The 26,386-nt window shown below is 44.0% G+C and overlaps 1 protein-coding gene across 4 annotated transcripts in view; it reads right to left on the bottom strand.

Annotated features, from left to right (window-relative positions):
* Nucleotides 1–2,814: 2,814 nt before the first annotated feature.
* Nucleotides 2,815–26,386, bottom strand: part of LOC135388505 (uncharacterized) — a 32,287-nt gene continuing 8,715 nt past the window's right edge. For 2 of the 4 annotated variants that reach the window (XR_010421430.1, XR_010421431.1), the window contains exons 3-5: nucleotides 7,086–7,275; nucleotides 6,935–7,007; nucleotides 2,815–4,062 (exon numbers count right to left, since the gene is read on the bottom strand). Coding sequence is in view for 2 of the 4 variants with exons in the window: in XM_064618086.1 (XP_064474156.1) it covers nucleotides 4,053–4,062; nucleotides 6,935–7,007; nucleotides 7,086–7,275; nucleotides 23,669–23,836 (441 nt within the window). In the remaining 2 variants the exon portion in view is untranslated. Of the gene's footprint in view, nucleotides 4,063–6,934; nucleotides 7,008–7,085; nucleotides 7,276–8,018; nucleotides 14,252–23,668; nucleotides 23,986–26,386 lie in introns of those variants that run through there. The other 2 variants (XM_064618086.1, XM_064618087.1) reach the window with 2 other exon arrangements.

The raw sequence follows: 26,386 nt of genomic DNA on the forward strand, positions 1-26,386 counted from the left end.
TCTGGGCACAAGTTTGGTAAGAAATGAGAGGTGGAAAGGATATGTCCTCCACATGCCATCAGGGAGTTCACAGTAGACGTAGCAAGACTGACATGACACCGACCTTGTGGACACATCAACGTTCATCTCGACGTATCCGTCATTCCATCCAGCTTGGCAGTCTAGTATGTTCATTAAGAAATTATGTCCACTGGACGCATTAGTGAGCAAAAGCCCATCAAGGCCTCATAATATACCAGTCCATCAGGTTTAATAACCAGCACATTTTAACTCATTTACTTTTCAGTACAGACATGCATATCACATGCTTCAAGGCCATAAGCTATACCTGGAAAGGTACAGCTGCTTTTACTCCAGCTCCCAATGGACTTGACCATGTGATTAGTGATTAAGAATGTTATGGATCATACGCTTGGGGCAAGCTTTCCCATGCAAGAGCTGAACTGAGCTGATCTACATTTTGCAGTTCCCCGGGCGCCAACAAAGATGTAAGTCGGATCTACTAGGGAAGCGCCGGTGCCAACAAGTGGCTACTTGTCGTCCATGACAACTAGGTGCTGGTTGGCACAGGCCCTGTAAATAACCTTCAGAAGCACTGCTGATACAAGTGCTGTTCATTCTGTCCATGCTCATTAATTCCAGCTGTTGCCCTGTCTCAGAAGTGTTTCTCCATAGCCAATCTTGGGAATACTTCGCATTTCTCTGAAGTCAAATTAGTTATGTACTCTTGTTGCCTTATCTCTCAATAGATGCCCCATAAAAATTCGCTCCATTTCACCATGTATTTATACCTGTATGGCTCATCCATTCCAGCAGTTACTCAGTCTCTGACATGCTTTTCTACGTGTGAGCCAATCTTGTGAGTACTTATTCCCATTTCTCTAAAGTCAAATAAGTTGTGTACTCTTGTTGCCCTACCACTCACTAGATGTCCCATTAAAATTCGCTCCACTTTACCACGTATTTATACCTGTATGACTCATCCATTCCAGCAGCTACTCCGTCTCTGACATACTTTTCTACGTGTGAGCCAGTCTTGTGAGTACTTCCCGTTTCTCTAGAGTCAAATAAGTTGTGTGCTCTTGTTGCCCTATTTCTCAATAAATGGTCCATTAAAATTCGGTCTGTTTCACCATGTATTTATACCCGTACGGCTCGTTCATTCCAGTTGTTACCCTGTCTCAGACATGTTTTTCCCCATTGTGAACCAATCCTGTGATACTTCCAGTCACTATTCGTAACAAAAATATTTTAGACAACAGAGCAAGCGTTGCGTTGCACAAACATTAATATATGCACATACTACATATGTACTTCAGTTTAATGAATTTCAGTTCAATTAATTCAGTCTAATGCTTGATTTTACAGGATGTGAATGGGGAAAAGGTGTGGCCATCGACGACACATTCTCAAGCACTCACAGTAGTTTTGATAATGGCAAGTGTACACATACTTTCGAAGTCTTGCAGTGTTGGAAAATTACGCGGTAGCTACCGTAGTATCTGTTTAGCACTGTCTTGACAGCCCATGTGGTTCACTTGCAGAGTACCATATCTGACGCAGTCATGTCATGTAATTACCACATAATGCAATTCCTACTTAAGAGCAAAGCCAAACAAAACTGCAGGAGTTTGCAGAAAAGCAAATGCCTTTCTTGCTTTTCATATTTCTGCAGTGAAGGACTGACTTTCACATTTTCATTGCCACCATATAGGTAGTGTTATATTCAAGCCAATGTTTGGTATGTTACAGAACCCTACACCAGAGGTGCCTGCACAGTCCGCCCAGTACTTTGAGGGGGGGGGGGGGGGGGGGGCATTCCCAAACTGCATTGGTGCTGTAGATGGGAAGCACATAGTGATTGAAGGCCCAAAGCATGGAGGGTCCATGTTTTATAACTACAAGGTGGCATAATTTTCTCTCTTTCTTTTCTGTAAGTTAGGACCAAACCAAATGGCCGTAGCTGATGCCAGCTACAGGTTCCAGTATGTTGACATTGGAGCTTATGGCTCTCAGTCCGATGGAGGGATATTCAAGGCGTGCACACTGGGCAGGGTCCTTGAAGCTGGTGGCCCTGAACTCCCAGCACCAAGAAGGCTTCCTGGATCATCCCTGGAAGCTTCCTATGTGTTTGTGGGGGACGAGGCCTTCCAGTTACGTCCGGACTTCATGCGACCATTCCCAGGCAGACTTGGATGACACCAAGAGAGTGTACAACACAAGGCTCTCACATACCAGGTATCACAGTTCATCTATTTCTGTGGCTCTGATGCTCTACAAGGCATATGTAGGTATTTTATAGATATGCACATTTGTAGTACACTATCCGTGTCTGGATACCAAACATGAGTCACTGTGACCATAATCAGCAAAAGCCTCACATGTTGTGCACTGCAAATGTGCATTTTTATAAAGTTAGTGCAAGTGAATTCATACACTGGATCAGGAAAGGACAATGCAAACAAGTCTACTGATGATGGCTAAGGAAGATGTTTTATGCCACACCAAACATATTGGATCAGCAATGTTTGTGTAGGTAGTTGTAGTAATCCAACATAAAGTACAGCAAGGTGGTAATAGATTTGCATATTGCAGAATGTGCATAGAAAATGCCTTCGGGATCCTTGCGTCCCGATGGCGCAAATTCAGAAGACCTCTGAATGTCAAGGTGGAGAACGTCGAGCTCTTGGTCCAGGCTTCCATCGTCCTGCGCAATTTCCTTAGAGCGCAGGAAGGGGAGACATATTGTCCACCGGGCAAGGCAGCATCAACAACAGTAATAGTAAGAAAGAAATGAGACACCAACCACACACAACACAGGTGAACAATTTATTTCCCCCTTAGCACAGATGTGTGCTGATGCAGTGCGGAAAATGGACAGAAAGTAAAAAAATTGCAAGTTTTTGCAGGAACTTGTAGCTTGATGCTTCGAGTGGGTGACAACACATATAAACAAAATGTGAGGACACAAATTACTTGTAGCATACAAATCCTAAAGGTACATGCTAAAATGCTTAAAGGGACTATGAAACAATTTTTTTCTTCCTTTCGTTCGAAAGAAGACATTTTTCTGAGTCTAGAACCAAAATTTTACTTTCGTCGCGCGAGCGGATTTCTCGGGAGCGAATTTAAACGGAGCGGCGAAGGGAGGACAGCTGGCGCCGCACCGTGACGAGCTGCCGAGCAGAGACACAACGGGTAACTTGACGTGACCACGGCCGGCTCAGCAACACGTCATCGTGACGTGTTGCCGAGCCGAGGAATCCCGCCAGGAGCATGCGCCGTAGGATCCCGCGTATGCGTTAATCGGGAGTGGAAATCTCCATGACAGCAGCTTTCGCGCGATCGGCAGATTTCGGCAGTGGCGGCATTACTTGCCATTGTGCAACACCGGTGACGTAACGGAGAACCGAAGTGCGGTCCGTACAGTTACACCATCGGCAGGGAAATATGCGCGGGAGAGGAGGAACGCGGAAGAGACATTTCCAGCGCGCGCTCCTCGCAGAGTGGAGCGATTTCGTCCGGAAAAATTTGTGGCATATTAGTTTCTCTGCGGGAAGAACAGTTTCCATCGAAAAAAAGTATGGGGGTTCGGGAAATTTCATAGTCCCTTTAAGTATGACATTGGAGAACAAGTAATATTAACAGATGCATGCTTAAAAATTTATGCTAATTAAGTACCTCATTGTTAGCGACTTAAAAAAAAGTGTGAAACGGGCATCCAAAGAGCACTGTATTGAGGACATCTTATTTGATAATCTCTCAAATTACTGTATGACTTGTCCATTGTCGTATTGGCTCTCAAGTCACTAATTAAAGTTAGTTAATTAAAGTTAGTTATCAAACGTACAGAATACTGGCTATGAGCTGCGGTGATCCTGAACAAATCAAGTTTGCTTCATCCAAAAATATACAGCGTTTCTTTTTATCTGCAACAAATCTTCCTAAAAAATCAGCTGTGACATAAGGTCCTTGAGATATGGACGGTCCCTGGCTCTCCTCCCTTGATGCCCCAGCAGAAAAGTAGTCATGCTCGTCCAGCACCTCCTGGGCTATACTGGCCTATTCAAGAAGAGTGCAAATGAGAACAGAGTTTAGTGCATTATGTGATACAACTGCTACTACAAATGGCTTGTTGGAACCTTCAAAGCACTCAAGTGGAGAACAGAGTGGATATCTAATGCCTATGTGGTATACGTAGTGTATATATACCAGGGTGTCGAACTGAACCCGAACCGAAAAGCGTACCCGAACCGTTATTTTTGCCGGAACCGAACCCGAACCGCAATTTTCATGACACTGTTGAACCCGAACCGGAGCAGAACCAGAAAAAATAATAGAGGTAACCGGTTCGGACATAAAAGAAATCAGCATAAGAGTTCAAGTGCCTCTCAATCCCTGAACGAGGACACATTGGTGTCCTCGTTGGACATTGGGACGAATCATGGATTTCGCAAATTTTCAGCTAGCAGTCAAACGAGGACGTATAGTAAGTATGCTTTCAGAGTCTTTTTTAACACGTTGAAACGCAGTTGTCCTTGTGAGCGCCGCGGCTAGCGCCCCATGCACGCGCTGTGGCGTCTGCTCTTCACAGAGGAGGCGCCACGCGGACGAATGAAGCAGGAATGTAGTAGGCCAGTTGTGTAGCTCTGTAGGACGAATATGTGATTAAGCAAGCGCCCAACATTTCCCTTTACACGTGAGCACCAAAAATTAAACAAGTCAGAAACATGAGAAGTGGAGAAGGAGCGTACGCAGAACGGTGCCTGTTTGATTGGTCGTGGTTTGAACAGTAAATGTGATTCTGCTTACTGGCAGTGCAGTCGTGTCGTGACACATTGCGTTTGCGTTGTGGATTAACTGGTACACGGCTGTGAGCTCGGACAGAGCAAGGCTGGCAGTCTTATTTTCCACATGCTTCAGTACGGTTTCAGATCGATTCACGCTGCGAATGCAGTGTGCCGGCAGGTACCGTCGTCTATGTAAAATGCTGTCAGGGATGGGCAGTATTTAAATACATTGTAATTAAATTACTATTTAATTACTAAATACTATTTTGTATTTAAATACACACTAGAAAAATGTATTTATAATTACATTTAAATACCAACTTTTGGGTACTTATTCTTGTAAATAATTTGTAAATACTCCTATATACAGAATGTACTGACTTATATCCGAAAATTGCCCTGCATTTGACCTTTCAGGAAGACGGGCGAGTTTCGGGCGCAGTTATGCCGTGTTTGCGCCAGCATGCGCATGCGACAACCATTGTAGATGACGAGTTTTTCACTGCTGTTGCGGATAACGGTCGCGACTACCCAATTACCTTGTTGTACGAAGCATCCTCGTCAAATTTAGTACAAGCCTTTGTTCATCGGCACCTGTGGAGATGCTGTTCTCCTTTGCGAATCTGATTGTCCGGCCGAACAGAAGACGCCTAAAAGATGCAGTCTTCGAGAAATTTCTAATGTTAAAATCGCCATGATAATCTAACAAATAAATGTTATTGTTACTTGCTGATTTGTTGTTATAATCATCATTATTTCTGTAATTCCAGATGCCATCCAGACGCCATCTTACAGCATTCATGGTACTAGTAGTTACAGTATTTAAATACTGTATTAATATTTTGTATTTAAACACTCACATTGAAAATTATTTATGCAGAATATTTAAATACCCCTTTCAACTAAGTATTTTGTATTTATATGTAAATAAAAAAAATGTATTTATGCCCATCCGTGAATGCTGTGCATCTTATTAGGCTTCATTTAAAGGACGACGGAAACGAAAATAGGCTGCAAAGCTATTTGCCTTATATTGCGATGTGTACCAAAACAATCCGGAATTCGACTTAGATTTGCGTATATTAGTTGAAACGTCGCCACAATCGCGATAGAAAATTCGGCCGTGGAGCACTCCGAGCCCCTGGTGAGCGTCGCCGCGCCGCCGTAGCAGACCACGGAAGTGACGCACATTGGCTCTCCTGTTGGAGTTCCTGACTTTCATTTCGCTTCATTTCATTTGGTGTTTCGGCGTACGTCTAATTCCTGCTACGGGGAACGAACGGAGACGAAGAAGCATGTACGAACCCATCTCTCATAGGATATATTGTCTTCAGACTTCCACGAGATCTCCGAATCAAACATCTTCAGGCGTTATTCAGAATTCGCCGTGTTTGTGCCGGGCACCCGCACATGGAGCGCGAGAGATATTTGACGTCACGCGCTCCTCAGATTTTCCCGCAATGCTTGGCGCGCTCCATGGGCGATCGTGTCGAGTGGGCGGCCCAGCGCTCTCGTAATCGTCAGAAATATGGCCATCCGCACAGCGTACTTGCAAAATACTAGTGGCACCATAATTTTACATAATATTTACACCTTGTTCGGTCCCCTTTTTGCAATGGACAAATTTCGTTTCCGTTGTCCTTTAAGTGTATCTTGCTGGCACTGCGCGTGTGAGGTTTAGGAACAGAAAGTAGCAGGACTACAGCACTTGATCAGCGTGGACGCTATGTGCAAGTGTTCATACATTTCTCCTTCCTCTCGCTAAAGGGAGTACCTGACCACTAAAAACGTCAATGCAGACAACAGCAGTAAGCTTTTAGCCACGCATTACCTGATAAAAGCAGTTTTATGGGAGATATAAAATGGAAGCGTTGAACCGGTTCGCGAACCGGTTCGATTTTTGGCGTGGCCGAACCAGAACTGAACCGGAACAAAATCCAAGCAACGCGAACCCGAACCAAACCCGTATTTTTTGCGGTTCGACACCCTGATATATACTTTGTAAAAACATGTTTATGCATTATATGTACATACTCTTATGTTGTGTATATAATGTAGCATCATGTCTTCAAATACATGCATAGGAGCTGCGTACATACTATATGAGTGCATGTCTTTCTTATTTATGCGTGGTTCAACCTCACCTGTGCCCCAGGTCCTTGAGTGCTAGGTTCAAGAGTGTCTTCTGTTGGCTCTGGGGGCCAGTTGGAAACAGTCCTGAAGAAAATGTATGTACCATAAACGCTGTGTTACGCAGATGCAGTGTTGTTACATTATACTGAGAGTGCTACCTACCTCCTTGGTGTAACATCATCATTGAGGAAGACGAGAGCATGGTAAAACTTCCACTTGGGTGCCCCACTGCTCTCCTCTTCCTCAAGCACGTCGTCCAGGCCAGCCCCACTGGCTGCCGCCTTCTTTGTTGCAACCAGTGTTCTTTGAAAGCTGTCCAACAGCCTCTTCCAGATTTTCTTGCATACTTCCACTGGATTTGTGACACAAACAGTGATCAGAAGTTCACTATTGTGTAACTTATTGCACATGTGGTTTTGAGACTGTAATTAGGTTACTGTGTGTTTTACTATCTGTGTTGTGTAACTACTTGTAAAATTGCCCCAAGTTTTGCTCATCTGTGTGCATTTGAGGGCACAAGCAAGATTTCTCAATTTTGCATTTGAGTTGTAAAGATTTCTGCAGTTCCTCAGCAAGTACTGGTAAACAACATGCGAGGTGGTGATTATCTAGGATTGTACAATTACAAGTAATTGTAAGTTTACAACAGCGGTCCCTTGATGATGTATTACATGATCAGTACATGGATTCTGCAGTTTCGAAGTTAACTGACTGAAGTGTGTACTGCAATTGATACTTATGTACCAAGAAGCCACTCTCGTAATGACAAATACCTTCTTTGATTTTCTAAGGAGCTGAAAGAATGTTTAAGTAGGAAGCTGCACAATCACCGGCTGTACAAAAATGGCTCACACCTATGGTGTGACAAGGTCAACACTGTTCATGATCTTTGTTGCACGCTGTTTGCCCGAGATAAAACACTTTATGACAAGTCAGTAGGGAAGAGCCTAAGTAGCAGACTGAAAAAATTTTGGAAACCTGTTAAAGGGGCACTAAACAGCTTCACGAATATTCTGCAATTATTATGCTCTATGAAAGAACGTAGCTCACGATGTCCAATTATGAAATTTGTTTACTTCTAGCGAGCGTCCTTACCATGAAACAATGCCTTTCAAAGAACATAATCCGCGTGAGTCTCTCCTTCCTACTCGGAGAGCACCTACGTCACACGTCTCGCACGTGGAGCAAAGCTGCATTCCAGTCAGTGGAGATGGTGGAGATTTCGGACTCATAGCCAATGATGAGCCTCGTTGACACAAGCAGCGGCGTGCGGGGAGAACCGGTTGTGGGAACATCGCTGTGACCTCGCGGAGCAATACAGTGCTGAAAACATAGTGCGCACATGAAATGTAATATTGTGTGCTTTTGATACCTTTTGATCCGGCTACCTTGGGATTGACAAGTGTAAATATGTTTAGAATTGACCTCGCTTCCCGATATTACAACAAAATCAATGTGTATGTGTCCCGTATTTTGGATGGTTGATGGTGCGCGACGTCAAAATGACGTGTGGCTATTGTCGACAGGGCATCGTAGGACAGGGCATGAGCGCAAAAGAGTGCAGTGCATATTTGGTCGGTTTGGACCTATTATTTACATTTTGCGGCAAAAATTTTTGCTAAACATCACTGTAGGAAAAGAATCACACTGCATTAGAAAAAAGTGTGCCTTGCATACCTGTTTATTGCCCCTTTAATCAATATACACAGGACGACCATCCTTATAGCCTCACAGTTTTGGACAATTCTCGCCTCGCTACTGGCCCTGCTATAGTGAGCAACATATTTGCAGACCAGTTTAGTTAGTGTTATTTTTCTGCTACCTTTTGACTCGGCATGTGACACTGCAATACAGAGTAATGACTGTCTTCCATTTGCTCCCGTTAGCAATCATAAGGTTCTTTCCACCATTCAAAGTGTCGAGTCTAAGGCAGCCCCTGGTATTGACAGTATTTCTAACTTTATTCTCAAAAGCTATCCTGGGTGCCTGTTCTTTGCTCTCACTTATATTTTTAACTTGTCTTTGCAGATGGCCGTGTCTCCAAGTAACAGGAAATTAGCTGATCTTATTCTTGATTTTAAGTCTGGTGATCCAAGTTCTGTTAATAATTATTGACAGGTTTCTTTGCTTTCTATGCTCGTTTCTATTACTTCTTATGCAACAAAATTTGTGCAGAACAATATGGCATTATGAAAGGTAGATGTATGGAAACGAACTTGAGTACATTTCTGCACTACACAGCACCACTTGTCCGTAATCGGCAACAAGTAGACACTGTCTATTTTGACTTCAGCTGGGCGTTTCACTGTGTGGTGCCTGACGTGCTTGTTCTGAGAAGTAGTCAGTATTGCTTGTACAATAATTATTGTGTTTGGCTAAAAAGTTACCCTAATGACAAAACTGAGGTTAGAGTGGATGGGGACCTGCTTACCTCGATTGTCTGTATATTTGGAGTACCTCAAGGAAGCAACTTGGGCCCTCATCTATTTCTCATCTTTGTCAACAATGTCGCTAACGTAATGTAGCATTGTGATATTTTACTGTTTGCAGATGACATACAAATTTTCCTGTCAATATCTTCTAATATTGATTGTGCTCAAATCGATATTGATGCGGTTACCGAATGGTGTAAGCTAAATGCCGAATTATTAAAAATGAAATGTATATATACATATATATTACGTACTGTTAAAACAAACACTCTGCCCCTTACCAGGAAACCTTCAAAGTTGCTGTGGTTAGAGAGTGTGCAGACTGAACGAGTAAGTGTTGCACATCATCTTGATGTGATACTCGAAAGCACTTCAAAGCTTGATCATTACATTTCATGCATTTATGGCTTCTGCATGAGGATGTTGGGGTTTATATGGCATATTTCTTGGAGCTTCTAAGGAACTCAATCTTTGATCTGCTTGGCTTACAGCCTTGTTCTCTGTAGTTCAGAACCCGAATCAGACTACTTGGAAAGTATCCAGAGGAAATTTGTCTATATTATTTATGATAGATTTTTAGACAGGGCGTGGTACTACGATTACCATCATCTTTTATCGAAGATGTGTATGGTGGCCATAAGGGCACGCAGTCATCGTCATGACATAACATTTCTTTACAAGCTTATGCATAGTGTCGTTGATACACCGTGTTTCTTACGTGCCATTGATATCAGAGTTACAAGTAACTCGTTACTGTAATTATGTTCCTTTTTTGGTAACTTGTAACTTAACTCCCTACTTTTGCGCTATGGTAACTTTCAGAGGAACTAGTTCCTTTTTCAGGTAACTTTGCCAAAGTAATTTAAGTTAAGTTCCAAGTTACTTTTCACTCACATCCACATATTTTCTTGGTTTCTCTCCGGTTCCTTCATGTCATTTTTTGCGATAAAACGTGATGTCCAATAAATGACCATATTTTATTCAGGAAGTAAGAACCGTTGCCATTGAAATGAAGCTGATCCATTGTGCGCCCACAGGGAGTAAGATGCAAAGCGTTCGAATATACCTCTACCAGAGAAACGTCATCATGACATTGGTAGACAGACTTAAACCGAAACAAGTTGGAAGGGGAGGGCTGGGTTCCACGAAAGCTGTCTCCCATTGGAAGAAAAGTAGGACCGATGGTCGCGTCACTTTAAGGGACCATGTCGTAATCCTCTCAAGACCGTGGCTTTCGAGCGCGACCTTGTTCACCTCTAGCTTCGAGTGTAGTTCAATTGTACCAGATTTTGGCGCTGTCGAACACTATGATGTCATTTGTTTACAAACAGGGAGAGGTCTATTGTTGGACATACACGGAAACGATCTAAGCGTGTTGCACTCCCAACCCAAGGTTGGGAGTGCAACACGCACTTGCAACCCACAACGCACAACCCACTTGCAACCCAAGGCTTAACTCAACTGCTCACGCGCGCTGCACCTGCGTAATGTTATTTTGTGTCCGAAGTAACTTGGAAGTAACTCGTTCATTTTTTAAATAACTCAGTAACTGCGAGTTACATTTCAGGCTGAAGAACTTCGTTATTAACTTAGTTACATTTTGCACACGGTAACTTAACTTGTAACAAGTTCTTTTTGATGGGTAACTTCTCAATCTACGATTGATATATATGTTCCACTTAGACCAAAGAGACTCCTGTTATTCTGTTCTGCATCGTCATGTGACTTATTTGGTTGTACCTCCCCCGTTGTTTGTCTTAAGTGCATGCACAATCACTTGAAATTTGAAAGTCCAGATATATTTACAGACTTTTCATCTTTTGCTTCCCGTGTTAGAAATATTTTCACGTAATTTAATGTTAGTGTTTATCTGCCTTCTTCTGTTTTGTATCGTTTGTTACTTATATTGATAGTGCACCTTCGCTTAGGCTTTTGCCGTTGGTGGGCACTACATAACTAAATTCCTTGTCGCTCTCTCTCAGCATGGGAAATAACATATGCCCCCAGGCGTGGAGGAAATATTCAAGTTAATACTTTGAAGGTGGGGTTTTTTCTGGAGCATGCAATCAGACAGCTCCCACTTCTCAGAAATCTGCTGTTTAAGAAAGCTGCTGTCAGTGTGTCCGTCGTGCTAGAGGGATGACGTAAAGCAGGTACTCTCTTAAGGGCACCTGTGTAAGAGTGAAGATGACTTGCGCTTGACAAGAAGGAAGCCTGTGGTACAGCCAGCCGTGAGTGGGAAACAGGATACTTGGGAATGTTTTGTTGTGATGTGGTATACTTTTCTCTGGGACAAAAATTGCCAAAGCCCTCTGTATGCTGAAAATTATGGGAGTCCCAGCACTTAAGAGGCCTCAATACTACAGGATGCAGCAATGCTATTTGCTTCCTACAGTAAACAATGTGGGTATCTCTGGTTTTTAGGATAAGCTGACTGTGTGACTTACAAATGACATTAGTCAGTACTCTTGTGTAATATGTCTTACTACACGTGCAAAGACAGAGTGCAAAATCATGTGCGGTACATAAATCATATATAAACACAGGCACTGTTCATTTACAGGTATATGAGACGAAGCAGAATCAACTGTTGGGCAGCTGTGCCGATTGCCTTTGAGACTTGCCGGTGATGGGAGGTGTGATTCTCCAGGTCACACAGCTCTATATGGCACATATATGTTCTGGAGGACAGTGCCAATCGCATTGTACACATCTTTATGTGCTATGCCAAGCACATTTCAATGCTTTATGGGGCCATCAGCGGTAGCAAATTCCCAGGGGAACTTTTTGAAATTCTGTTAAACTTTTATTGATTCTCTCTGACCTTAGAAAATTTAAGCATCAGCAAACGTGCAAACACAATCAGGCGTTCACATTATGTCACATGCATGTATAAGGCAGCAGACTGAAGACCGACCCATATTGCAACCAGCCCTGCTTTAATACCTCACAGATTTTCAGGTGTTCACGGGATTTCTTTCTAACTACTAGGGAACAGAGGTGACTAGCAGCAACGCAATGGAGAAGCATAGGCTACAAAGGCGTCTAGCATTTCTCGAGGCGAACGACATGGTGGTAGACATGCTTGCCAGGGATCAGCACACAGGCATCAAAGCCATGACGAGAGTCTTGTGTCCCCACATCAAGCATCAATTTGATGTGCGGCATATGTTAAAGGTGAAATCACAGTCAAACCAAAATAATGATAGGGATAACACTGTGCAACAAATCCTGCTGACAAGCACAATAACCTGCCAACACTGTACTGCAGAAAGGCAAATATATGTGAAACTACGGAGGAACTGGAGTGTTATTTAAGGCACTATTCAATGAAGATACCCCATACTTTTGATTGTTGTTGTGTCAAAGTAGGTGCTAATGCAGTAATAGGTATTTATGGGCACAATCACACCAACGCAACTGGTTTCCCATTACCTAATTCAGGCTTATATGTTCAGAAGGCTCAATGGAATCCTGGCTCTAGTTATGGAACAGACAACATCGCCCATGAAGTGCTCTTCAAAGCTGTGTTGCCCAGTGTCTTTCCCACTGTGCCTAATGAATTGCATGCAATGAAATGAGCATGATGTTCTGCTTCATGTTCAGGTGTACATGTACCGTGTGCTCTTGTTTTTCTTTGTGAACAGTATGGATCCCAATGATGAGTCCTATCGTCCTGAGCGGTGCAACTAAGGCAATTGGTGAGTTATTTCTTAACTTCTGGTTGCTGTACATGTGCAATATTACAATTCCTTTAAGTGGCTGAACTTCAACATATGGCAAATTTTCAGCTCTGTCAGTGTACTGGAGGAGCCGCAAGTGGGCACTGCACAGGACACCAAGTGTATTGTGTCGAATCGTGCCTCAAGGAGCTTCTCCAACAGCGCCCGCAGTGCCTGACCCCAGACACTGCGTAACTCTTGTGCAACTCCAGTGTGCAACTCTTCTGCATTGGGACAATGGTAAAGGCCACCATCATCTGTCCCAAGTGACACATGACAACACAGTCTAACCAGCCAACACACCACAGGAGGCCACTGAGGAACATCTTGCTGTGTAGCGCCATACTGTTTTCTGGAAGCAGCCCAACGCAGACACTGAGGCTTCTCAACTTCCTTGGTGTCCAGACAGTAAAGAACACACAGTGCCTCAAGTTCCAGAGGCTCTACATGTTTCCTGCTGTCACTGAGGTACGTAATTCCTGTACAGTGTGATAAAGGTGCCGCTGGTGACGCCATTGCTTATACTTTATAGGTGTGTAGCAGTGAGTTGCAACTGCTCTTGCAGCAGCTCAAGGACAGAGAACTGTGCCTTGCTGTAGAATGCCGTGCAGACTCACCAGATTTTGGCACATATTCCCTGAGGGAGACAGGAATTGACCGCATCATTCATATGGAGCTGGTGAAGGTAGTTCTATACCATTTCACACACAACGTGATTCCCCTAAAACAATTTCTTTTAGCTGAAATAAAGTAGAAAAGAAATTTTCCATGCACAATAGTACAGTGAAACCTCGTTACTGTGCCGGCAGTTCCACAAGTGTTTGCACAGATTCCCGAAAGCAGAAAGTACACAATTAAAAATGTGCTAAACTACATAACGTACTGGAGGCAATCACTATTCAGAATAATATCGTTCTGTATCCCAATTGGGTGAAAAAGGAAGCGTAAGCCTTTCTTGTACTAACTTGCCCTCACGCAAAGTGGTACAAAATGTTTTTAGTCAGTGGGGTGAGAGAGGGATACCGTACTGGACTATGTTTGGTCTGCAGTGGGTCGTGCTGTGAGTCATTTTAAAGAGTGTATGTAATACAAGACTGAGTTTCCAGATTCTTGGCAGTACTGACTAGAAACCACAATTTAGCAGATTATATTTATTGCAGCATGTATTTGTGGCATGACAAAATATCTAGAGATACTGCCTCAACATAAATATTAACTCAATAACTCTCCAATTACATACAATTACAGCTACCAATACATCCCAATTTCATACAAATGTTTTTTTTTTGTTCTTCCCCTATTTGTCTTTGCTAGATAACTGTGATCACTGTTTAACCCTACGGCTGTCCAGGTCCTACTTTTATCACATAAATGGCAGTATAAGATGTATACATATAGATAGAAGATACAACTCCCAAGATTCTCTATCTTTTGCCAGGGCTCCAGTGGCAATTTTTTACAGGTGTAATACCGTGTAGTCTTGTTTTTGTTATTTCAGTCTACTGAACTGTCCTCCAGCAACAAGATGGAGAAGGAGAGACTGGAGCGGGCACTAAATGCACTTCCAGATGAAAATATGAAGGTGAAGACCCTCATCACAGATAGACATACAAAAGTCAAGGCCTTCATGAAGATATCACACCCAGACGTACAGCATCGTTTCAATGGCATGTAGCAAAAGATGCCACCATAACGCTACTTTTCACCGGTGCATCATGTTTTGTGTCATCCACGGGGAGATATTCCACGTTTGTTTTTATATACATACACCCAGGTATCCGTAAAAAGATCATTGTTGCATCCCACTCAAAGCATCATCAAGTTCTACAAAGGTGGTTACCGACTATAATTTATCACCTGTATACTGGTGTGTGCGAACGAGTAAAGGCGATGGCGAGCTAGTTCTGGCAAAGTGGCAGACTATCCTCCGCCACGTCATCGACATTCACACACCCCAGGCAGTCTCCATGAAAGGTGTGCAGACGGGGACATTGGTAAAAGGCTTTGGCTGCACGAAGCTACGAGGTGAAGCTTCTTGTTGGATACAATGTATAACAGTACTCATATTTTCTGATCTGATACCACACCAACAGAGACTTTCATAAAGTTGGAAAAAGTTGTTGCATCTCCCTAGTTGCTCAAAGACATCCCGAAGCTCTCACCACATAAGCGAATGTTTGAACTGGAGGCGTTCCACTTCATCATCATACACCAAAGGCATCCAAGTTCTCAACTGATGGCATTTGTGCTCGGTAAGCACAATTAACTTTTGTTCTTGTGGTGATAGTGGCGCACTCCACAAACTTTATGGTAATGGATGACTTCACAAATGAAGACAATTAAGGATTGCTACCCTCTGGAGTGGCTTCTCTCATACAATATTGCATATAATATTTGTGCACTAAACATTTTTTTGCCGTTCGTTCATTATTAGAGGGATGATGATGATGATGATGATGATGATGATGACGGTTAGGGTTTTTCTGGCGCATCGACAACTATGACCATAAAATTATTGGAGTAACGTCGATGGTGGAATACTGACCCACTATGGTTGTGCAAAATTCAAGGAATGCAAGGCATCGAAGCAGTCAATTTTAATCATTTCACTTCATGAAGTTTTATTCTACGTAATGCATTCCTGCCTTTTAAAATCCTGCCATGTACATGTTAAGAAAGTTGAACAAAAAAAAAAAAAAAACACAGAAATGGAAAACATCGAATAGTGCTGCTCCAAGAGATCGATAGAAAAGAGCATCAGAGTTAGAGGGCCCGCTGAGGTAGCAGTACAGGTTTTACACCAGGCGACAACTTCCTGGCATTGCTTTCACAGCTGCGAAACAAGTTTGACGAAGATGAAGAATGTTCTGTTGCGGAATGGACATCTATACATACTTTGGCACCTGCATTATGGTCAGTGAGATAATAAGAGTACAAAGAGGCACCTCAAGCTGCTGTCCAAAGCAACTGATTTTTCTTTTTGGCGCTTTCTGTGCACACACAACAACATTCCAGAGCTACTAAGATACAGCATGCACATGTGCACATCAACGTTGCATACATCCTGCTGCCTCACTTGTCTACCCCACCTACATAGCAGCTTTTTGTCACCTGACCTGAAGATAAGGCAACATGGGCGCAGCATGCCAGCACATCCATAGCGATTTTGAGGCTGCGCTCATGCAGGCATTGACTGCTAAATTCAGAGTGACAAACCGCAAGGGCTGTCACTTTCATTTTGGCCAGGCTGCATGGTACCAGGTGGAGAGACTGGGCTGTCAGAGAAATACAGCAAACACAGGAATGTGAAATCTTTCGTGAAGATGATTGTGAATCTGGCATTCTTGTCGGTGGTGAAAGTCAGAAAGGCAGGGCTCTGCAACTTCCGACTGTAGCAGAATTTATCGCCTACTTTGAAAGCATATGGATATCAGGCAACATCACGTAATGGAACCAGCATAGCAACAGGGGTGCAAGAACCAACAATGCAACAGAGGCCTGGTATCTGTAAGGTTAATATTGTAATGTGTGGTAACCTAGGTGGCAAATTCAACTTTGGTAGCAGAATTATAGTTTTCCTGACATGAGATAACCAACGTAGAGGAAAAATATACCTTCTGCCTCGACAGAGGCAGATACTACAACAAAGGACACAACATTATGATGTTCAGAAAGGGCACCTAAGTCACCTCCAGCCACGACAATATTTTCAGGAAGAGGAGTGTCGCGTGGTTGGAAATTATAAGGACAAGGAAGAGAGGGAAGTGTCTCGAAGGGATCGAGGAATGTGATCATTTGGTACCTAGGATAGCCTCACATAACTTTCATGATTAAAAGAGTTTGATAGTTAGTTACACTCTGGTAACAATTATAGGCTTATTTCAGTCTGTATCAAAGACCTTAGATGCAAGGTAGCCTGTGCTTAATTTTTTATGGATACTTTGTATAATTCTGTGGTAAAGTGTACTTGCTTTCTTACCAAGATAGCTGATATAATTTTTATTTCTTCCCATATAATCATGTGTGTTGTGCATTTGTCATCAACACACTCTTTTATGGACATGCACGTGCGACTATGAGCCTGCTGCACGCATATTAGTATGTGACCAGGAATTGCCTGTTGTTGGCACACTGGGTCTGAATTGTTTTTGTCTGTCATTTTCATGCTTTAGAAGAATCCTCTCTCATTTTGATTCATTAATTAATATATTCCAAAAATATATTTCAAGTCTATGTATATCTAATAACAAAATTATCAGAAAAGTCTGAGTACGTGAGATGGAGGTTCACCTTATTTGATTATGTTGCATAATGAATATAAGTAATAATGAATAACAGTACACACATATTGTGCCAATAGCCACATCATAGTACATTACACAGATTGCATTGATTGCTTAGTCACCTCCGCGACCTTGAGGTAACCTTGTCCATGTATAGCGAAGGCCTGCATCCTTCGATCTGACAATGAATTCAAAAAGAGAGGTTGTGTCAAGAAAGTGACAACTGTTGAACGTGTTAGCCTCAGAGCCATCAAATCATTTGGTACCTGCCCCATTATGCTGTTGTCGAGATTTGCATCTGCTCTGTCATCGACTGTGTAACAGCTTGCATGCTGCTACTATGTTCTAAGAAGAAGAAAAACAACACGCAATGACAAATTGCAAATTATTTATGCAAATTAAATCTGCTGCATTTGGTCGCGAGGCGCCTCCGAAGTTTGCCATTTCAGTGATGGAACTGCCTCCAAGCCCGCGGGCGCTGGCGCACAAAAAAAACGCATTTGGCGCAGAATTTCACAGAATGGCGCACCTCCGCCGTATGTATTCCACTGCGTCCCGCGCAATACATCGTGTGTGCAATACATACTCTCCACTTTCTAGTGAATATTGGGGTTCAGGACATCTGGGAACAAGTATCGGCATGTACGGTTCAAGTCCTGAATGCTCAATTGCTCGCGCTGTCCTTACGCGCCTACACCCTGCGAGCACGCGCGATGTTACGCAGTAGCGGAAAGCCTGGAGTGATCCATAGTACAGGCGCCGGCAACTCCGGAATCAGCGTCGTCAGCTATGCCTATCCACAATTGGTTAAAACGCAGTTGTTTAAAAACAACTCCCATGCAAACGAGACAATATTCTATCGCAGGCACGTGACGTGTCCAATGGTCGGTAAATTTGCACCACCACCACCTTTCGTCCAGTACGCACACACTTGATGCACTAACAGTGCGCTTTATTGTTGACAACTTCTCTTTGAAGTACAACAACGTACGATTCTTGTATTAATTTAACATAGAAAACATATTGCACGATTCCACGTTAGGGGTGGCGACACACTGCGGAGAACGGGAAAAAGAGGAACGAACAAACAGCGAAGTTTCACGAGCGCTACGCAAACACAGCGATGACAGGAAACCGGATGACAACTTTACGCTACTTGTGTAAGAAACAGGTGCTGCTAATTATGTAGCACCTGTTTCTTACTCAAGGAACAGAAAAAGTACCACCAGTTTTCTTTCATTCGCCTATTTATAAAGTGATAGTGAAAGCTTAATTTGGAACACCCTGTATAGTGAGCTACTGGGGGAATATCGGTAGTCCTGTACATTCCTTTGTACAAGGATCGACGACACAGTATTCAGAGCGAGTATACTTCTCACTTATTGTTGCGTTTTTTCTTGGGGCCTGTGACTTGGCGTCGACCTGGCGTGACTCGGCTTCGTTGTTCAGATGCATGACGAGAATAGAGAGGGCGCGGGAGCATCGCTCGCGGTTTTTGTTTCGTGTTCATGCGTTCGAACCAGGGCATCTTTGTTCGGCGCAGCTGTGGCGCAGAATTAGGGGAAATTGCTTTTTCGGCGCGGGGTTGCGCAGGCAATCCCAAATGGCGCACTTTGGCACAAATGGCGCAGCAGTTCCATCACTGCATTTGTACCAAAAATACCCTCAGTTTGACAGGCACCTACGGCGCTTTGAGACATCACAAAAAATGTGCAGTTTGCATCATTTGAAAGAGAATGAAATATTCCATGTTCTAGCCGAAATTCAGCTTTGCTTCTTCGAAGAGTGAGGGTTTGCATAAGCGGCAAAAAGTGAAAATTTTGCTTTACTTTGCGATTTCTTGCTGGAAATTTACGATTCCAATTTGGGTGATTATTAACACTACGGATTAAGCCAAGGAAACCGTCTCATGCAGTGCACTGCTAAGTGACGCTGCAGGCCAAGTAGAGGTTCACCAACGCAAATTTTCTAACAACAAAGACAAAGAAGAGGGAGGTGATGAAGGGCCCAGAAAAAGAGGTATGGCACACCTGAAGCGGGCAAAGCGAGAAAAGTACATTTGCCCCATTCCTGCAACAGAACCTGAACGCATTTCACGGTCAAGACCAGATTTAGTAGATTTGTCCAAATCGACTGAGAAGTTCACCTGTCAGAAAAATGATGACACTTTCACGGAAACGAAAGATGAGATCTGCGAGCTTCTCGGTATTATTTAACTTGCCAGCTACGACTTGCTGCCGCATGAAAAAATTTATTGGTCACAATCTAGTGATCTGTGAGTGGAACTGGTGGCGGGTCAAATGAGTGGCAACCATGAAGGATCAAGATGGAGGAAAAGCTGGGAAAGGTGCTACCTCTACGGCATGCTTTAAACTGCTCTGTTTGACAGCTCAGGATATTTCATTGAGAGCTTAGCATGAACAAATAAATTGTTCCTTTCTATAGAAGACACAGGTGCAAGGTATTTATGAGAGGAAGTACAATACGGTTCCTATACAAATTGTGGGCTTTGTGCTCCCATTCCATATTGACATTTACTGCGGAAAAGCGGACAGAAGGGAAAATGAGACGCCTGGTATGAGAGTTGTAGAAAATGAACTGAGTTCCGGTGTACCTACGGGGGAAGTGAGTGGGAAGACAACAATTAATGTTCCGAGCTAACACTCTTCACCCTCAAGGTATATTGTGATCTTCCCACTGACTTCCCTCTTATAGCTATACCTGTCCCAGTTTTTTACTCTTTTTCTAATCTTGTGTACCTGCAGTCCATCTAACTTTCTGACACCCAGTGTACATGGACAGCTTTTTCACTTTCTACGATCTCCACTGCAGTTGAAGCACAAAGGGTTCAGGGCCACGGGCAAAGTCCGAGAGATATGGGTGAGCAAATGTCCTTTGGAGGATACTAATGTTCTTACAGAGAAGCCGAGAGGATCTTACGACTGCAAAACAGTCAAACAGGTTCTTGAGGTGAAGTGGAACAATAACAGATGTGTGTGTGTACATGGCTCATATCTCCATTTTTTCCCCCTATCACCATCATCATCGTGTGCGCTTAGTCTCGAACCTCAATATACTGTACACCTACTTGCTACTGCGACTAGGTCCAGCCGCACAGAGCACAAAAAGGTGCAGATACCACAGTCTAAGTTGGTCCAGAACTACAATAAGCATATGGGCGGTGTAGACCTTTTCACGGATTCCTGAACGAGTACAGGCTGGTCATTACAAGCAACAAGTGGCACTGGCCCCTAGTCTCCAACCTTCTGCGAGCACTTCGCGTTGCTGTCTGGCAATTAAACCTCGAGCTAGGATGCGAACCCAAGCATGACAAACTTAGCTTCACCAGACTTGTCATGGAAGGCCTCTTCAAGTCATACGATGCACCAGTCAACAGGCAGGGTCCACTGGGCAACCTGTCCTTCCTTCCGCCAGCAGGACCAGGCCACCACATTGTGCCCGTCAGAAAGCAGGGCTGCTGCAGATAGTGCAAAAGGATACATGTATGATGTGCAAAGCCTATGATGTGCCCCTAAAGAACCATTGTCCAGAACGTTTCTGTCGACAAGTGAAACCGTTGAAAAAAAGTGACCTCCCAAAGACCCAGTGTTCCCATTTGGAAACAGGCTGTATCGCAGCAATGGCTGAATATTTTTGCCTAAGAAATTCTGGCTGAGGGTATCTTAATGCAATAATTTATTTTTTTCTGAAGCGTCACTTCTCTGAAGCTGCTTTAAAGGGTCCCTGACAAGTCACCCCGCCTTACCTTGTGTCTGTTGTGATTATCGAAGTACATACAGTTCCCATGAACCACGCGAGGTGCCGTGAGTCAACTGTGAAGAAAACAATTAAAACCAAGGGCCTGAAAATTGGCTTCGGTTTTCCCCCTCAACTCGGCAGATCTCTAGCCTGCTGCAAGTGTTTTTCCATGCAGGCTTCCATGGTGTGACGTCGAGACGTACTTGACTGCACTCTCATCACAGCGAACCCAACGCAGGAAAAATTACTCTCGCACCCATTCGTGTTTGTTGTGTTTGTTACTCTGACAAAATGGCTGCTGAAGGGAGCGGTCTTCTCGACAACCTATTGTCGAAGGAAAGGCAAACTTTGTTACGGGCGGCGGAATTTGGGAGCCTTGCCTTTGAAAAACGTCCCCGGCTCCACGAGCTCAACGGGACGAGCACGTTGACGCGGCAGCGTGCGGGAGCAGCAGCCGCCTGAATTCCACAGATTGGTAAATAATGGCTGGCGGTTCATTATCATATAGTGCAAGAAGTGGATGATTCCTACCGCGACGGATTCTCAAAGCGCCTCTCGGTTACAGGTGCCGTCATGGGTCATGCGTCGCCATGCCCACTGAAGAAGAGTGCCCCTGCTGTAAGGAGCTCCAGGGCACCGCTGAGCCACGGAGCTTCTCGTGTATCACGGAGCACGAAGATTTCAAATTGTTATGCCTCAATCAAACCGTACTTAAGGTGGCGTACTTTGAACTTCGGGGCCAGTGGGAACCGATGAGAGCACATATTCACAATTAAGCATGATTTCAACTTGACGACCATGTTTGTTTCTGGTTATGATGTGTCCACTACCAAAGTGGCATTACATATCTTTTCTCTTTCTGTGTATTGCTGCAGAAGATACCGATACACTGCATACCGTCAGTTCGTGAGGTGGATGTGGCACAAGCTTGGAAAAAACAAGCGCATGGTGATTCCAGCTTGTGCTGTGAACACTGTTCGCGAAGCCTTTCCATCAGAGTCGAGGACAGGCTTCAGATATGCAAGGTACTAAGCAAGGTGTGTATGTCGGTACAGTTTCTTGTTTAACCAGTGCACCCTGCTGGGTACAGGGCAGTAATAGCAGCTATCAAAGGCATTGTTGATGTTTGTAACATGACGTACTGTAAGACCCCTAAATTTCGCGCCCCTGATTGTTCGCGAATGGGTCATTGGGGTAGTTTCGCGACCGCTGAATTTCGCGAATTTCGTATTTTTTGCTGTGTATCATGTGTACATTAAAATTTTTGCGAAGTTCTTCAATTTGCGAAATTAGCGAAAATTAACGGCGCACGGAAATAAAGGGTTTTACAGTAAGTGCTGCACTGCACAAAAAATTAGCCGGTGTCACGCCACTAATTTCTGACAGTATGCTCCCAACCAGGCACTAAAACTGGAGTGAGACCACCAAGTGATGACACTGGATGATGGAGTGCTACAAGTGTGCTGCATTCATGGCAAGAACTGTTTGCGGTGTGCTCGTAAAACAGTGTTGGGGATTGGACTGGAACAAATTGGACTCAAATCTCAACAGGAATGAAGGTAGAGCAAAATAAAATTGGGGCTGGATTTAAAATCGCAATGACAATTATTTTAGCTACTAGCAATTCGGTGGCGAGTACGGATTGCTTACGCAAGCCGTCCCTGAAAGGGATGTTAAGCCGTGCGGGAGATTTCCAGCGCGGTAAAGAACCCCGAGGTGGGCAAAATTAATGCACAGACTGACCACTGTGGCATCACTCATGATCATAGTTGTCTCGCAACGTAAACCCCGAAATATTATTATTTTAGCTACCTGCAGGGTACAGATGGCTTAGGCGCGGAATGTTGATAACGGAATGCCATCCCGCCCGAGGTTTGAACCTTGTCGAGGAGGCTAGCAATTCAGTGGCTGGTAGGGGTTCTTTAAACATGACGTGTCCAGGAGATGCTAAATGCTGTTTCCAGTGTGCATACACACACACGCTATAAAGAAAACCTCAGGTGGGCAAAATTAATTCACAGACGTGCTATGGCGTCACTTATAGTCCTAGTTGTCCCGTGGCGTGAAACCCAAATTATTATAATTTTACAGAACGCCGCCTGCGAAGGTCTGTTCACATGTTAAAAACTGGCACGAGGGCGAAGTTATCCACTGGTTGACCACTGTCGTGAAGCTCGTGATCATGGTTATCATGCAATGTAAAGCCACAAAATATTGTTAAAAAATTGATGGAACCTGATGGCAGGAGAGCAGTAGTGAGCGAGACCACGTTGAGAGCTTTCATTTGCTAAATGAACTCGGAAGCCGCAATTATGGTTTAAAGTTAGGCCTTCAGTCAAATGTGCAGATTCATATCCTCAACACTGCTGTCGGATGTGTGGCCAAGACGTGTGCCCCCAATCTACTCAATCTCTGGCGAGGCATCATAGGTGGGCAAAATTCCAGAGTGGGCAGTTCCAGTCCAGAGTGAGCATCATAAAAGTACAACATGAAGACTCTACAACGACCAGATGCTTCAATCCACGTTGTTTTATGCCAATTATTCATACCTTATTGACCGTAGGGAATAGGTAAGCACCCTGATACCGGTAATACTGGCGATCTGTGAGCACCTGGACACGCATTTGCCTCAGCATGCGTAAAGTGCAGGTGGGGCTCGAGTCGCTATACAGAAGTGCAGCAGAAAGCAAGGCATTCCCTACTGCCTTTTTGCCCATGTGTGGCTGACTCGTCCACTGAAAGGTGTGACCCAGGTGACACTCCGCCAGCACTGTCACGAGTGTTCCACTAGTCGTAAAGGAGCATCTGCAGGGCTGGAAGCACTCCCGGCATGTCTTGAATAGCTGACGCTCTGACGAGTAGGGACCTGCAAAAAGTTTGCCTTGTTCTGGGTCACATATACTTAGTGGAGTTATGTGGTATCCCTTTGTCATCTTCTGTTTAGATGACTTCTATCACACAGCGGCGGCTTGTGTAGTGCGCGGGGTTTAGGTGATTCATATCACATAGCGGCGACTTGCCGCATTGACCAATGACCGGTGACTTTTTGCATTCAAGGATAAATAGAAAATCATTCCGCATCCATTAATATTGTTTGCAGCTTTGGGAGCGCCATGGACGACAACTTCTTGGTGCTAAGTGCGATACTGCTGCCGCAGTTTAAGTTATATTGGGTTGCGGACGCCCGGCGGAGGCAGCGTCTGGAGCGGTTCAAGGAAGAGCTTGCGCACGTGTCGAGCAAAGACTCAACAGCAAATAATGTCATAACACCGAACAAGGCAGCCACAGATGAAGATTTTTTCGCTTTCGACAGCACTGCCTTCGGAGGCTCGGAAAGGGACAACAGCGCCGTACAAGAAGTGCACAGGTACGTGGACGACGGAGACACCGAAACCACAGCACTGATGAAGTATCCTCCACTACGTGAACTCTTAAGATATAACAGTGCTGTGCCTTCCAGTGCACGCGTGGAACGCCTGTTCAATATAGCGGGTCATGTTTTGCAGAGAAAGGGGGGGGGGGAGATGTAAGACGACCATTTTGAAATGCAATTGCTACTGCAGGCAAATAAAGTGTATGCTTCAAACGCAAGACTGCCTGATTTGAGAGAGGTACTCGAGTATCTTACTTCTATTTCAAATACTTTTTGAAGTATTTTATACTCTATCTTAATTACTTTAATTTCCATGTACTTATATTCTATCTTAATTACATTCTAACGTTAGCATTTATTATCTTATCTTAAATACATTTTTTAGTATCTTGTACATGTCTGCCTTGAACCCAGTAAATGTCATATTTTAGGCACTTCACTATTGCTATGCCTGTTGAACCTACATCGGTACATGAGTCATTTTACAGGTTTGTGCTAAAGAAAAATAGACAGTTTGCTACTAATTTAGCAAAGTAGCCTTGTCAAAGTTCCTACTAAAGCTGAGGAAATTTTTCTCATACACAAAAAGTATGTTGACTGGACTTTTGTTATTCCTGTCTGAACTTGAGTTTGCGGAAAACAGCCTATATGTTGTTCCAGCCTCAGAACATCAGTTTATCTCTTGTTCAGCATCTCGTATGCCTTACAGACACGCCTCCCCCCCTCCCCAAGTTCTTGCTTGATACAAATGCAATTTTGTCTCCTGATACTAGTCCACTTCTTTTTGGTTCTGCATTTAACGCGTGAGTCAACCTATACATAGTGTCAGAGTTGTACCAGCACAGTTGTATGCAAACGCCACATACGCAACACAAGCTCTCAAGAGCTATGCGTCGTCTGCCCTCCTGCCTCGCATCCAACGCTTGACGTCACAGGCTACTCCCCGCGAGGTGGCGACACCAAAACTTCTCCAGGCGAATATCAAACTGGAACTGGATCATACTACAAAGTGTTGGTCAGCAGGGGCTGGCGTGTACATCATTCTGTAATGGCTGTCGTCGTCATGGTGTGTTCGTTTTGATCGTGCACTTTCACGTTGAGAACTTGTTGTCTGCAAGAAGACTATGTCTGGAAGAAGCAAGATTCAGAAGAAACCGAAAATTTCTCGGCGGAAATCGTGCCGGCAACTTGTGAAATGCAGACGATACGTATACATTGCTTCAGCGGCTGAAAACGTCTCTGTAATGTCTCGTCTCACCTGTACATTTTCTTATCAGAATGCTGTCAGAAACAATGGAAATCACACTGCAGGTGAGATTGTGTGCAGTACATGGGCGTACGATGCACTTGGGCAAATGCGGAAGTGACAGCTTCATGCATACACACCCTGGAGCTGTCACGCAATGCATGTGGATCGCCCCATTTAGAAGACCTCGTAGTCATTGACGGACCGCTAGCACAGGGATCCGAGAATCAGCCAGTGGAAGCAAGAGCGACACAAGAACCGTCAAGCAGGCCATCCTGTGTGATGCTACATTTAGCTACTGCTTCACCAAACAACACATGGCTGTGCACTTGGTATGGCAGAAATGGAAGACTTGTCAGACCTTCCCTCAGAAACCAGCATGCCAGTGCAAACACAAGAAGACTCTATTCTTAGATGAAAACTAATTTCACCAGCATGTTTCTTGAACAGTCTTCATGAAATAGAACAACATGTTTGTCCGGCAAGGTTTGGAGAACGATTCACCTTTCAAAGTGGAAGAAGAGTCAGTCTGTGGTCTGCATTTATTACCAAATGTGACGGGTGCAAAGGAACTTACTATGGACCCCATTCCTGAGCCCACACCAGTGGTTTATTATGAAAAATGGATGGGTGTGAATGATGCTCCTA

The sequence above is a fragment of the Ornithodoros turicata genome, chromosome 3, assembly GCF_037126465.1.
Source record: "Ornithodoros turicata isolate Travis chromosome 3, ASM3712646v1, whole genome shotgun sequence".
NCBI lineage: Eukaryota > Metazoa > Arthropoda > Arachnida > Ixodida > Argasidae > Ornithodoros > Ornithodoros turicata.